At 37.9% G+C, this 12,906-nt stretch overlaps 1 protein-coding gene across 1 annotated transcript; it reads left to right on the top strand.

The window, feature by feature from the left end:
* Positions 1 to 9,758: 9,758 nt before the first annotated feature.
* Positions 9,759 to 12,125, top strand: LOC145998615 (uncharacterized). Its single transcript, XM_083135068.1, has 2 exons — positions 9,759 to 10,037; positions 11,649 to 12,125. Exons 1-2 carry the CDS (start codon positions 9,845 to 9,847, stop codon positions 11,828 to 11,830), a joined length of 375 nt encoding a protein of 124 aa, XP_082991194.1. The 5' UTR covers positions 9,759 to 9,844; the 3' UTR covers positions 11,831 to 12,125.
* The last annotated feature ends 781 nt before the right edge of the window (positions 12,126 to 12,906 follow it).

Raw genomic sequence — 12,906 nt, forward strand, 5'->3', positions numbered from 1 at the left:
CGGAGAGGTCCAATCCGTTAGATGAAGAAAAGGATTATGGGAACGTATTTAGGGACAGGGGTGCCCACAGGCAGGTTTCCTACACCAAACTTGGAGGGGGATTTTCTATGATAGAAATTTGAGTAGGTAAATAGTACAGCAATGGACACAAGTTGAATTACGTTATCAATTAACCATTGCTGCTATATATAAAGCAATTTATAGACTGCCAAGGGAATTGTAACGAGTAATATGTATTATTAGGGAAAACATATTAGGCCTTAAATTGGCACGTGAATTCTGGTGGGGGATTGGGGATTAAACGTTGGGACGGATATCCAACTCTTGTGTATTATTAGAGAGACGACTTGCAAAAATTGTTTTCTTCTTTTGTTTTAATATCAATATCAACATTAGGTCTAAAATTGGCATGGAAATTTTGGCGGAAGAATTGAGTATGAAATTTGAGTGGGGGATATGAAGCTTTGGATAAAGTGTTTATCAAGGTATTTCTGTAGTGGGGGGAAGGTTCGAATATTATATTCTGGGGGCTATATTTAGTGATATGGTATAAAATTCCTATATTTCATTGGGAAGTCGTGTACTATCGTGGGAGTTTAATCTGGATTACTCCAAACGGAGGGAAGGGGGAGTTGCAATTGGTTATATGCCTTCTCCTTTGTTTCTTCTCTCCTAAAACAAGCATCGGATAGCCACATGAAAAGCAGATGTAAAATATAACACTAAATACTAAATAAGAGACCCATGGGCGCCCAGAACGAGGAGGGAGTGGGGTACTTGAACCTTCCTATATTGGTCAGGGACAATCTCCAACCGGTATCTCTCGGTGGCGACAATATCCTAACCTTGTTGAAATAAGTGAAATATACTTCGACACCTACTCGAAAAAACGTGTGTCACCTGAAATGGTACATACCACAGTAGTCTCTCACATGTTGCCATTTTCCTCAAAAATTGTTTGCTGGAGGGGGGGGGGTGGAATGTTCACGTTAAAATTACCCAGCGACGGACTCGGAACAACATTTTATCCTGGCATCATAGCAACCCGGTCAACATCAGAATATGGCAAACTTAAAAAAGAATTGTGTCCGTTTGTTCGCTCTTGTGAATCTCTACATCAAAGTCAAACTTGTCAGTAATGCTAATTCTATTTAAGTTAAATAGCATTTTCGTAAATTCAGTGGCTAACAACGACTTTTTCGGGATCTGTATTTTAAACCTGTCTTACAACCAAATTAGATTTGTCAATATTTATTATAGGTAATCATTTCTTTATAATTTATAAAGCTCGCCTATTGAATATAGCATTCATAGAAGACTAATAGTTAACTCAACCTTAATTTAATATTTATTGTTAATGTTCAAATTAAGTGTGTAATGGACTGTCCAATTAAAGTATATCCTTGCAGTTGGCCATCACTAAACAACTCTTATAACACAGGTTAGTACTCGCTATGCAATATGAATACAATTTTCTGCATGCTAAAGATATGTGCGTAAAAATAAGCGGGACGTAACGGGTCGAAACTGCCTGCATCCGCGCCGTGCCTCGCCGTTCTGCAGTCACGCGCTATCTCGGCCAGGAGTCAAACCGAATGCACGTATAAAGAGAGCTTCGTCCGTCGCTTTTTTCCAGCCTTTTCAAGTGTCCTGCTCACAAGATTGAGCCGCCTGCTCAACTGTGATTGATTGCATATGATGTGAGTTTGCGCATTAACATATTTATGTTTTAGCAACTTTACCATTTACCGGATATTTTATCAACTGTTCACGCCATTTCGGGGTGATCATACGATTTCGGCGCGAACGTCGTAAAAGAGAAGCTGTAAAGTATAATAATTGTTCCTGGTTGTAACATCAATTTTTCGAACTAACACAGTCTTTCTTTGGTTATTCTGTTCGAATCCTATTTCTGTTATTAACAATAAAAATAACAAACGTTATGCTATTTTGTAACTTCCAATAAGCGATGTCGATATCAAGTGGGGTCTATGCACCGGTTCCATCCCCCTATCGACCCCCTTATTTGGTTCTTCATTTACCAAACAGTATTGTATGCAACCACTATGCACCATACAAGAAGACCACATAACGATTAGATGTATGTACAGTAATGGACACTTCTGTGTTGCAATGATTCAATTTACTTTCAATGCAATCTTTACAACCCAGAAGTGTATGCAACTGTACTACGTCGACCGCTGGATGGAGATCCTAGGTTCGAACTCCTGCCAAGGGGGATTAAAACCTTATCGAACAGGCATTTTAAAAGTCCAAAAGGGAATTTTGGGGCCATCATTAGGGAATTTTCAGTCGTAACCAGGAATAAGGCTGGAAAGAGGCAGCAAAAGTGAAAATAGAGGGGCCACAGGTGAGCTACGATTCCGAGAATAAAACCGGTTTCGCTCCATGATTGACTAATTGATTGATTTGTTTTATTTTACTTCGCTTCTTGTGCCCCTTTTAGCTAATTTGCGAAGATGAATATGAGTGATATGATGAAATTGATGAAACATCACAAACATCCATGCCCAGGCCGGGATTCGAACCCAGGACCCCTGGCGTCGTAGCGTGATGTGCTAACCACTCCGCCACGGGGGACGGCAAGTTTCAAATTCAAGTTTGCAAATGTTTGAAAATTCTAGCTCCATCGTTTCAGCCTTGTCTCCCTGTTGTACTTTTGTGAATCTTGAGTTACAGATTTTGGTTTCTGAACTTCCATTAGCCAACATGCCAGACGTTTCTGGGTGGGGGTGGGTTGAACCATAACCCTAACAATTCGCATACCTTACTACGGTGAACGGGAGAATATACTTGAATTTACACTCGCATGCCTATTATTCTTATTTAATGATACACGTGATACATAAAACACATACGCAACGGAATACAATAAAAGCGAATAGCCAGTAACTGGGTCACGATCCGTTTTGGCAAATCACGTAATGCATGATTCCGCCATTTTGGTAATTCAAAACACCGCGTAAAATGAACGCAAGGCAAGAACAATAATGAATAAAGAACTACTTATAAAGCTTGTCCTTATGAGACGCCAAACGTACCAAACGTACAATCATAACAAGTTCAAATTTTAGTGATTTGAATGCTTTCCTTCCTACCTTCAGTTCGAACTTCATTTTCTTCCAATTGATAATGAAGAGAAGAAAGACGAAGTAACTCCGAACTTATCAGAACTGTTCTCTTTGATTCCCTTTTCACGAATGAATGATGAAAATCACGACCATTATGTATTAATACGTTGTCAAATTACATGAGATATTCACTAACAATACAAACACTGCACTTCCAATATACAATACCACTTTCGGATACACTTAAACACTAGAAAAAAAAAAGAAAAATGCCACTGTAAAGCATTAAAGACTTGACAATGTAAGATCCTATCGGCAACTACGCACAACAAGGATTCTGATTGGTTGCTCTGTGCAACCCTTGCAAGGGCAAAGACACTTCGTTCTGGAAGAGATATAACGTATTAGATAGAGGCATATTTGAGCTTTTCAGTTAACTTAAACAATCTCACATAAGCAAAAACGGTGCAGGCGGAATTAAAATGCATGTAACTGCTATGAAATACTAATTCTGCTTGTAGTGTTGAAAGAAAGTATATCATCGAAATTCATAACGTCTATAAAGATCAGTATCGCCAGTTTGTCTTTACCTTCAGATTGGTGATGAAACCTATCTTATGCTTTTGTTTATTTTATAGTGCGCTTAGAACCACCTACAATAAAAAAAATACTAATGAAATGTATTCTGATTCTCCCCTCATCTCCTCATCGCACATATTGCAGCATAGTGCCAATGTGCAATCTTTTTTACATTTAGGAAATTATGTACAAGTAGAATGTTATATTATTTTAAGGAAAAAATACTATTTTTATGACCCTGTGGGCACCTCTGGTTGGGTTGTATATTCATGAACAGAAGATTATGTTTTATAAATTTTGGATTGTGAACTGTAATTTAATTGACGTGTATAGGTGTAAACAGAAGGAAGGGAGTAAGGCTGCTGAAAAAGTATTTTGAATACCTTCTGACTCCCCATAAACTCCCCTTTTGGTGCGCCTATGATCCTTGCGTATAGTTTGTGTGCAAGTGTAACAAATGAGGAAAATCTAAAGCATTCCAACAAGATTTCTGCCACTCGAAGTATACACCAAAGTTTGTATTTGGTTATTTAACATCTCTTTTCTGTATTTAATTCCGATGGTGAGGACTTATGTTTCATGCTATGTACTGTAACCAGAGCGTATAGAAGAGAAAGTGTGTTCACTTCGTTTTCTTCCCGTAAGCCAAGTGAATAGAGCGGTGCCCCACCGAAACACTGGCAGCACCTTCGCTTGCGAGCGTCTTCTGCTTGCAGTGCGGCCGCGCTTTACGTAGAGCGTTGTGTTTTGTTGTGCTAGAATAACATTGTATACTTTTATTAATGACAACGTTGTTACGTTATTGCGTTTAGTGTCGTTAGATTTGTGATTGATCCGTTGTGACTAGTTTGTGTTGTGTTCAACGCATTATTATTGTGTTTGAGACAGAAGCGAGCGAAAACTACAAGATGCCTACGTGTTTCGTACCCGGCTGTAGATCTGGATATGACCGCTGTTCTTCAGGCAGTAGACATTTTTTTAGGCCACCTAAAGACAGTAATGGTCTCTCAAAATGGGAGAGTGCTGCTGAGCTTTTCTCCGAACGTAAGTAACATGCATTTTTGTTTCTTATGTAGTTAGTTATGTAAGCAACGTCAGCATCTTCCGCGCCCTCTCAAACGTCACCACTGCCATCTAGGCGGTGGACCACGGCAACTCAGGGAGTGCGCACACTATTTCTTCTATACGCTCTGCTGTAACGTTAGACGCAAATCAGGTTCATTTTTTTAAGTGAACTCCCGTAAAGTATTGCAGACATTGATAAATAAATTTCAGGTTTCCTGACAAATTATCATAGGTAAATTCTTTCGTCTGAATTAAAACAAAACTGTCGTCTATCTATTTGTGTGTAAGGGGAGGGGGCAAACGCGATGTTTTACGATTTACCCATAATGAGTTGCTTCCCGAAGTGCAGAGGCCACAACACATCATTGAATAAAATGTATACGATTATATGACGGCACATAGCAGAACCTAACTTTCTGAAAGTTAATAGTATCATTTTAACAGATTTATGCAATTGATTTCCCAAACATCATTTTTTTTTTTTTTTTTTTTGCTGGTGGCTGGAATTGTAAAAGTGGATAGTACTAGAAAGCTGCTTTCAACGGGGGCGGAAAGCACAAGAAGATTCTTCGTATACTCTCAAATATGGCAGTCGGGCGTTAAGTTAAGGGAGGTTTGCATTTACCACTCTGGATTTCCTTAGTTTTTCACTGTTCTTATTTGAAAATGTTGATTTTTCTCAAACTTTCGGAGGGGCTGCAGCTCGATCAGCTCCCCTCCTCTGCGTACGCCAGTGCTTTAGGTTTAATTATCCTTATAAAGGAAACAAAGACGGTTTGAAATTTTGTGGAAATTTGCGAGGTTCTCCATCTTAAGGTACGTTCTCCTAGAAATGTCGCCCGAAGCAGGCAAGGGCGGCTTCGCACGCTGCCGGATGTCCTTGACACATCTATTGTTTGAATCGCATGTGTTTTCCTAGCTGAGCCGGCACCCGTGGCGGAGTGGTTAGCACATCGCTCTACGACGCCAGGGATCCCGGGTTCGAATCTCGGCCTGGGCATGGATGTTTGTGAGTGTCCATTCATCAATTTCATGACATCATCACTCATCCCCATCTTCGCAAATTAGCCAAAAAGTGGCACAAGAAGCGAAGTAAAATAAAGCAATTCAATCAATCAATCAGTTTTCCTAGCTGCACAGCACATGCACAAGAAAATACATGCGACTGAAACAATAGATGTGTCAAGGCCATTCGGCAGCGTGCCTAGCCGTAGTTGCCTGCGTACCTTAACCTACGTTCACAAGAAAATTTCCGAACGTAAGAAGTGACTGATGAGCCCGCTGCGGCGGAGTGGTTGGCACCAAGGGCGCTCGCAGGATTTTTTCTCGGGGGGCAGGGTCATAGAAACTTTTATAATTATAATAATAGGTAAATTATTACTGCTTTTATTGTTGCCATTATTTTTTGTTATTATTACTACTACTTGTTTTTTTTTTAAAAATTACATACATTAATGTCCATATTCTGTATAACTATATACAATTTACATAACTGTATACTGAGAAGAAGCTGTCTTTTTATAGTTAGATAAACAGTGTAAAATAGACTGTAAGCTTAAGTGTAACCCTACTTCAAATAATAATAATAATAATAATTGTTGCTGTAACTTACGGTTTGTAAGTCACAAAAAACAATATTTTTTGTTATAAATTATCATCACAATTTCACCATTCGAATTACATTAACACTTTTCAGAAATCTCGGGGGGGGGGAAGTGCCCTCTCTGCGGGCAGCCTTGGTTACTACGCCAGAATTCTCGTGTTCGAATCCTGGCCTATGCATTGGTGTTCTTTGTGAGTGTCCCTTCATCAATTTATCACACATTCTCATCGTTGCGATTAGCCCTAATTGGAAGAAAAGCGACGTAACATAGGTACTGTAAGGTAAATTTCCCCGTGCATATAGCACCGTGTCATGAAGACACATTTTGGGTATGTGGGAGTATGGGCCCACATATTCTCGATCTCTGCCATTTTTGGAGGTGGTGATCAGCACCACGCTCCGGCCGCGTTTACCCACCAGAGTTACCCTCATTGGTTTGAGGCTGAGTGAGCCCCAGAGCCGCCTTGTGCGGGGACAAGGTCGGAAAAATTCTGACCTTACATCACCCACCCCGGGGATCGAACCCGAGTCTCCCGCGTGGCAGTCAGACGTCCTAGTGACTACACCACCGCCACGTAAAATAATCTAATTCAACCAATCAATCAATGATGATGATTATGTATCCACTTTGGACAAGGAGTGCTCGGAATGCTTTTCGGATTGATGAACACTAATGTGTATATATTTTACCCCACTTACTGTGATACATAAAACCTGCCTGCGGGCAAGCTTCGAAAGTGAAAGGGAAATCGCATGAAATATACTGCACATGCCCCGAGGCATCTGAGATGGCGAAAATAAAAATGAGTCATCACCTGAATCAAGCAATAGAGGATTTTTGAGCAGCTGCTGCAGACACTGCCGCATTTATGCCATCTGCAGGTTTCTTCTCTAGGCGATTTAGCGACAAAACAGATGACAGAATATATGGCTGTAACAAAACTAGTCCGAAGTTATATCTGAAGACAAAAACAGCGGATACTACAGTGGCGTGCACAGGAATTTCGAAAGGGAGGGGTTACATATATTTTTTGTAGTAGTCAGCCCTCATTTGTCACCTTTTTCTTGCCTTTGACGTTCGTTTTAGGAATACTAGGCCAAAGGTAGGGGGGGTATGACCCCCACCAACCCCCTCCTTGGGCACGTCACTGGGTTACAAAATATATAACATGCAAATATAAAACATGATTAGTTGACCATCTGATCGTGCAATATATACTGCTGGACAAAAAAACCGGACACCTTAATATTTGGCATCTGAATTGCAATTACAAAGGTAAAGTGCTCCCCTGTGCTTAGCACCACGCCACGTATAGGGGGTGTGGGGGTAACGCCCCACACTTTCTTGATCCGGTCATGAGAGGGGGTGATGTGATCAGCATCACGCCCCTGACCGCCTTTACCCCCCAGGGTTTCCTCCAGGTACCCATGTCATTCGACGCTGGGTGCGCGCCGGGGCCGCTTCCATCGTTTGAAAAGTTCCCGGATTTGAACCTTCCGGAGATCGAACCCGGGACCTTGAGCATGGTAGTCAGATGCGTTACCGACTGAGCCACCGCGGCCACACGATTCTAATATAAATTATTAACAATTCTGCTTCGAAGGCTAACTAAATGTTGCAGAAATTATTGGAAATAAGAAAACCTGAATATATTCAACAGAAAACAAATTATTATATAAATTACGTAGCACTACTAAATTAATGTGTTATCACAAAAAATGCAAGTGTCCGGTTTGTTTTGTCCAGCAGTGTATATAGATATATTTAACTGCTAAGGCTAGAAAAAGATGAAACTTAGTGATTGCAAGGTATAACCAAATGTTGCAACAGAAATTATGTAGTCAATTTATCAGTTCATAAATTTTAACTATATATTTGGAAAGGGCAATTAACCTTAGCGGACATTAGGGGAGGGCAGTCGTTCCCCACTTTTTTGCTCCCTCACTATGGGCTCTTAATGCTAAGTTTTGTCTACCCCGCTCCTTCCCCAGTTTTGGCACCGAATCGCCGATACTGCCAATTAACATATTACAAATTACAACACAGACTTGCACATGTGTGTGGAAATCTTCCCTTTCTTATAACAATATACGAATTAGGAGCTCACAAAGTTTCTTTATATGATATCCATAATTCATGGAGAATTATGCGATGAACGTATTAAATATCTCGCCCAAATATATAATGACTGATTTTTGTTGTTTAGCGTTGCTTCTGCCACATTTGGCTAATCGCGACTATATATAATTTATTTCTTGTTAATAGCAAATAATGTAAATCCTGGCGCATGTTTATTTAGTAGTAATGCACTGGGTTTATTTAGATTACCTATAGATTCATCTATTTTTACTGCGGAAAGTTAAGCTCTATTCAAAGCCTTACAATGTGGAATAGCTGAAGATTTTAAAAAAATTCTTCTCCTTACAGATTCTCTGAGTGTTCTTCAAGCATTATCTACATCTTATCCCAAATTATGTCATCAATCACATCTTATTATTTTAATTATTCAACAAGTTCAATGTGCTTGCAAAAGGAACATTAACATACAATTCAGTTATGTTAAAGCACATAATATTAATGTAGGAAATGATCGAATGGACTTATATGCTAAACAGGCCACAGATTTACAACTCATAAGTCTCAATAGATTAATGTATACGGATTTATTACCACGAGTGAAAATCAAAATTATGGAACAATGGAACGAATGGTGCAAGGATCAATTTAAGTTTGTGGGAAATACATATTGATGGATTGTAGAATTTAAATCCAAGGTCCCTTGGTTCAATTCATACACACTCCCACGGCAGTCATAGTTTTTATTAATAGATTAAGAACAGGACATGTACGTGCACCAGCACATTTAGCAAAAATAAATATTAAACTCAAGAAAATTGTAAATGTGGCAATAATAATCCTGATACTCAACATTTATTTCTAGAATGCCCAATTTTTTGAGATCAACAAATCACACTCTACAAAGGTTTACAACGTTTAAAAATTCCATTTCCAATATCACTCTCATCTATTCTAACAGATTTATGTCCTTCATTAATATGGATGCTTTATGCATATTCTCGGAAATGTAGACTCGAAATATAAAGTGATTTTTATATATAGAAAATAAGAAACAGCAAAAGGTAAAAAAAGTGAATTAATTATTCATAACAATATTTTTATGTTTGCGATTTTGATTAATTTGAGAGACTAACTATCAATCTTAGAAGAAAGCATTAAAACAAATACAATACAATACAATAACGATGTCCAAAGTCGTCAAGATAATGCTGACAGGGACAGTTATAAAGAAGAAGAAGAATTATGGCAGGAATGTCAAAGATGATGGTTTCTGAAGCGACCAATGAATGTACTCCTAAAAGCCGTGGGAAATCTTATTACATAAATCTTGGGTGTAAACATTCTCGATCGGGGAAAGAGTGTGTATTAGTGAGGTTTTCGTTTTATCAAATATATATATTTTTATATAAAAAAGCAGAAATCAGCATGGCAAAAAGCGACGATGACTCCCCTTCATCTAATCACGGTACGAAAAGTGAACGAAACAAAATCACAGCGATTCATACTTTCAAATTAACTGGCAGCCTTGACGAACAATTCGCATACCTTACGGTGAACAGGAGAAGATATTTGAAATTTTCTTTGCCAAGTACAATGTCAAGAAAAGAATTTGTTAAAGGTAAGAAATGGAATGTTCGCTACGTTTGCGTTGCTCATTTTGACAAAAATGTTCAACCTCAATTCAAAATAAATAGGTCGATATTTATGTATTAGGCTATACTATACTAAGGCTGAGTCGATACCACTTTGAACCGATGCCGATACTTGAAAATTCCAATAATTAAAATTTGTTCAAAATATTGATCAATATTGGTGTGTAAATATTCTTCTCCAATTATATGCATAAATTTCTCAAGAAATTTGCTTTAAAATGTTCAAGAAGTACATCAGAATACTAAAATAAATATTATGTAATCGCAAAATATAGTTTTTTGTGCAAAATGAGAAGAAAGTTTGAATTTTGCATAACTTCCCGGATAATTAGACTGTCTAAGATGTCTCGGGTTCAATATCAGTGGTATATATGAAGGTATTCTCCGAAATTTTATGGATGTATACGATACACATCACGATTTTGTTTCATGACTGCTGCCAAAATTTTAAAAGTTACCCATTGCGATGAGAAAATGCAATGCTATTGCATAAACACCACGTGAGAAGTTTGTTTGGACTTAATCTGTTTACTGTAACACTTTTTCAGTCGTATAAGGGTTGTATATTTCATGGCAAAGGCAAGGTTAACTCTAGAACTTCCAGGGGGGTCCTTGAGCCCACAGATGCTTCTTCTTCCCAGAAATGCGGGTTAGAATTTACTTTGTGGTAAAATGTTCTTCTTATAAATTGTTGTTAATAGTGAGTTCCATATTTTCGAGAAGAAAATACCAAATAAGGTGATAAAAATACTGTTTCTCTTGTGACCTCCCCTCCCTTCTACCCATACATACATAATTTACATTCACAGACAATTCAGGGTTTTCATGATGAAAGTTGTGCGAATTACTCACAAATTTAATATAAATATATTAATAACTTACGTTTTGCGAGTATCTATGTTGCTCTTGCGACGTTTCGGGACACAACTGCTCCCTTCCTCAGGCTGTTCACGTTTAGGTTATATATAATTCATAACCACGTCGACCTCTCCATAGGTGCAGGGTATATGATTGGTAAAAGGTGTGTGGTTAAAAAACAATAAAAAATAAAACCCATTACAGGTGCACATCATACAACCATGCTGTTTCCCCGATTAGAAACTGCTCCTTGGAATGTTAAAACTTTAAAACAGTGAATAGCCACGGCCCGCGTGTGCTGCAATTGCAATACTCCAAAGTTTCCTCACAGAGCCACACCTTTTTCCAATCCTATATCCTGTACCTATGGAGAGGTCGACGTGTTTATGAATTATATATAACCTAAACGTGAACAGCCTGAGGAAGGGAGCAGTTGCATCCCGCAACGTCACAAGAGCAACATACATACTCGCAAAACGTAAGTTATTAATATATTTATATATAATAATTCAGGGTTGTAACCATCACATTGTCTAACCCAGAAGTGTCCGTTGACTGTACAACACTAAAAAAAATATACTCTTATTAGGTATGACAAAGAAAGGAACGACGAACAATAAAGAAGACCTGTTGTCTAAAATAAAACTCCACCTATACTTTTCTTCTTGGTGTTGTAGCCTAAATGTTCAACTAACTCTTTTTTTCTTTCTTTCTTTCAGAGGTGCCTGGAGATCAAGTAATTAAAATTGGCCACATTTTGGTGCTTGACCAACCTGACATGCGGGCGTTTGAGGATTTTGGCTACAGTAGAGACACCTGGCGTCAATTGGGAGGAATAGTGCCTGATGAACGAGTAACGGCTGAAGTACTGAAAAGCACAGTCAAGCTCTGTACATCCTGATGCTCTGTACCTATGAACAGCCCTCAAGACTTAGAAGGCAAGCAAGTCGCTTGTCTTCACAAGAAAATTGTCAACCAAATCTTATTTCATGAACTTAATTTTTAAAACACTTCCTATGTGACTATGTGAGAAAAGTTAACCAAACTATATTTCTAAACTTATTGACTGTTGCTCAATGTTGTGTCATTTAGTTTTGTGATAGGCTGTTGGGTTACATATGTGTGTTCCTTTGTCTCATCTTCTATAAAGCTAAAAAAAATAATATATATATATATAAAAATTTCATGCTATATAACTAGTGTTTTATTTCAGAATTCTTATTCTGATACTATTAAATGTAATAGAACAACAAAATGGATCTTTCTTATCCACATTTTTATACAGATACAGTACAATAAAAGTAATAATCATATAAATAGTAAAAAAAAAACAAGCTACTAGTCATTTTGAATCCTTTGCAATGGATTTGTAACAAAGCAATTATAGCATTTGTCTGGAAACAACAAGAACAGCCCTTTCAAATTACTCTAGTTAGATGAGCACATTATTAAAAAATCCTATGCATTTTGCTTGATTTATAAGCATTGAAGGGTAAACATCTTGTTGTTTAGTAGGAAAAGTGGAGATTAGAGTTTATAAAGCAGTGCTGGACCTTTTTGGTCTGGCCAGGAAAGCCAATCCTTAAAATTCCTCTCCTTTAGCAATACCACTATGAAATTCAAAATTCTGTAACACAATGGGCTCTTATGGGAAAATACGAGCGCGCTGTTGTGAAATTTATCGATTTACAAATTTAGCTTACGTAAAATCGGTACCTGCAGTTTTGCAGGAAATTTTGTAGAGAATACGATGGTGAACACAAAAAACTGGTAACTTGCTTACACATTTTTAGATAAATTAAAAACGCAAATTTTCTGTGAAAACAAAATTTTTACATTGTTTTCATTCCTAACGTTGAAACATGCCGTAAAATTTAAGTATTCATTATGAAAAAATTGATACTGTTTTTTAATTGTCATAGGTGATGGTGGTGCTCAGAATTTATCAATACTTTAAAGCTTATTCGCATTAAAAAA

This window comes from Lepisma saccharinum, chromosome 14, assembly GCF_977018435.1.
Source record: "Lepisma saccharinum chromosome 14, izLepSacc3.1, whole genome shotgun sequence".
In the NCBI taxonomy this organism is placed as follows: Eukaryota; Metazoa; Arthropoda; class Insecta; order Zygentoma; family Lepismatidae; genus Lepisma; species Lepisma saccharinum.

What these genes read in the sequence shown, in the direction of transcription:
- LOC145998615 (XM_083135068.1), top strand. Translation starts at nt 9,845, where the DNA reads ATGGCAAAAAGCGACGATGACTCCCCTTCATCTAATCACGGTACGAAA. An exon ending in AAGAAAAGAATTTGTTAAAG is followed by an intron (nt 10,038 to 11,648) that starts GTAAGAAATGGA and finishes TCTTTCTTTCAG; the next exon opens with AGGTGCCTGGAGATCAAGTA.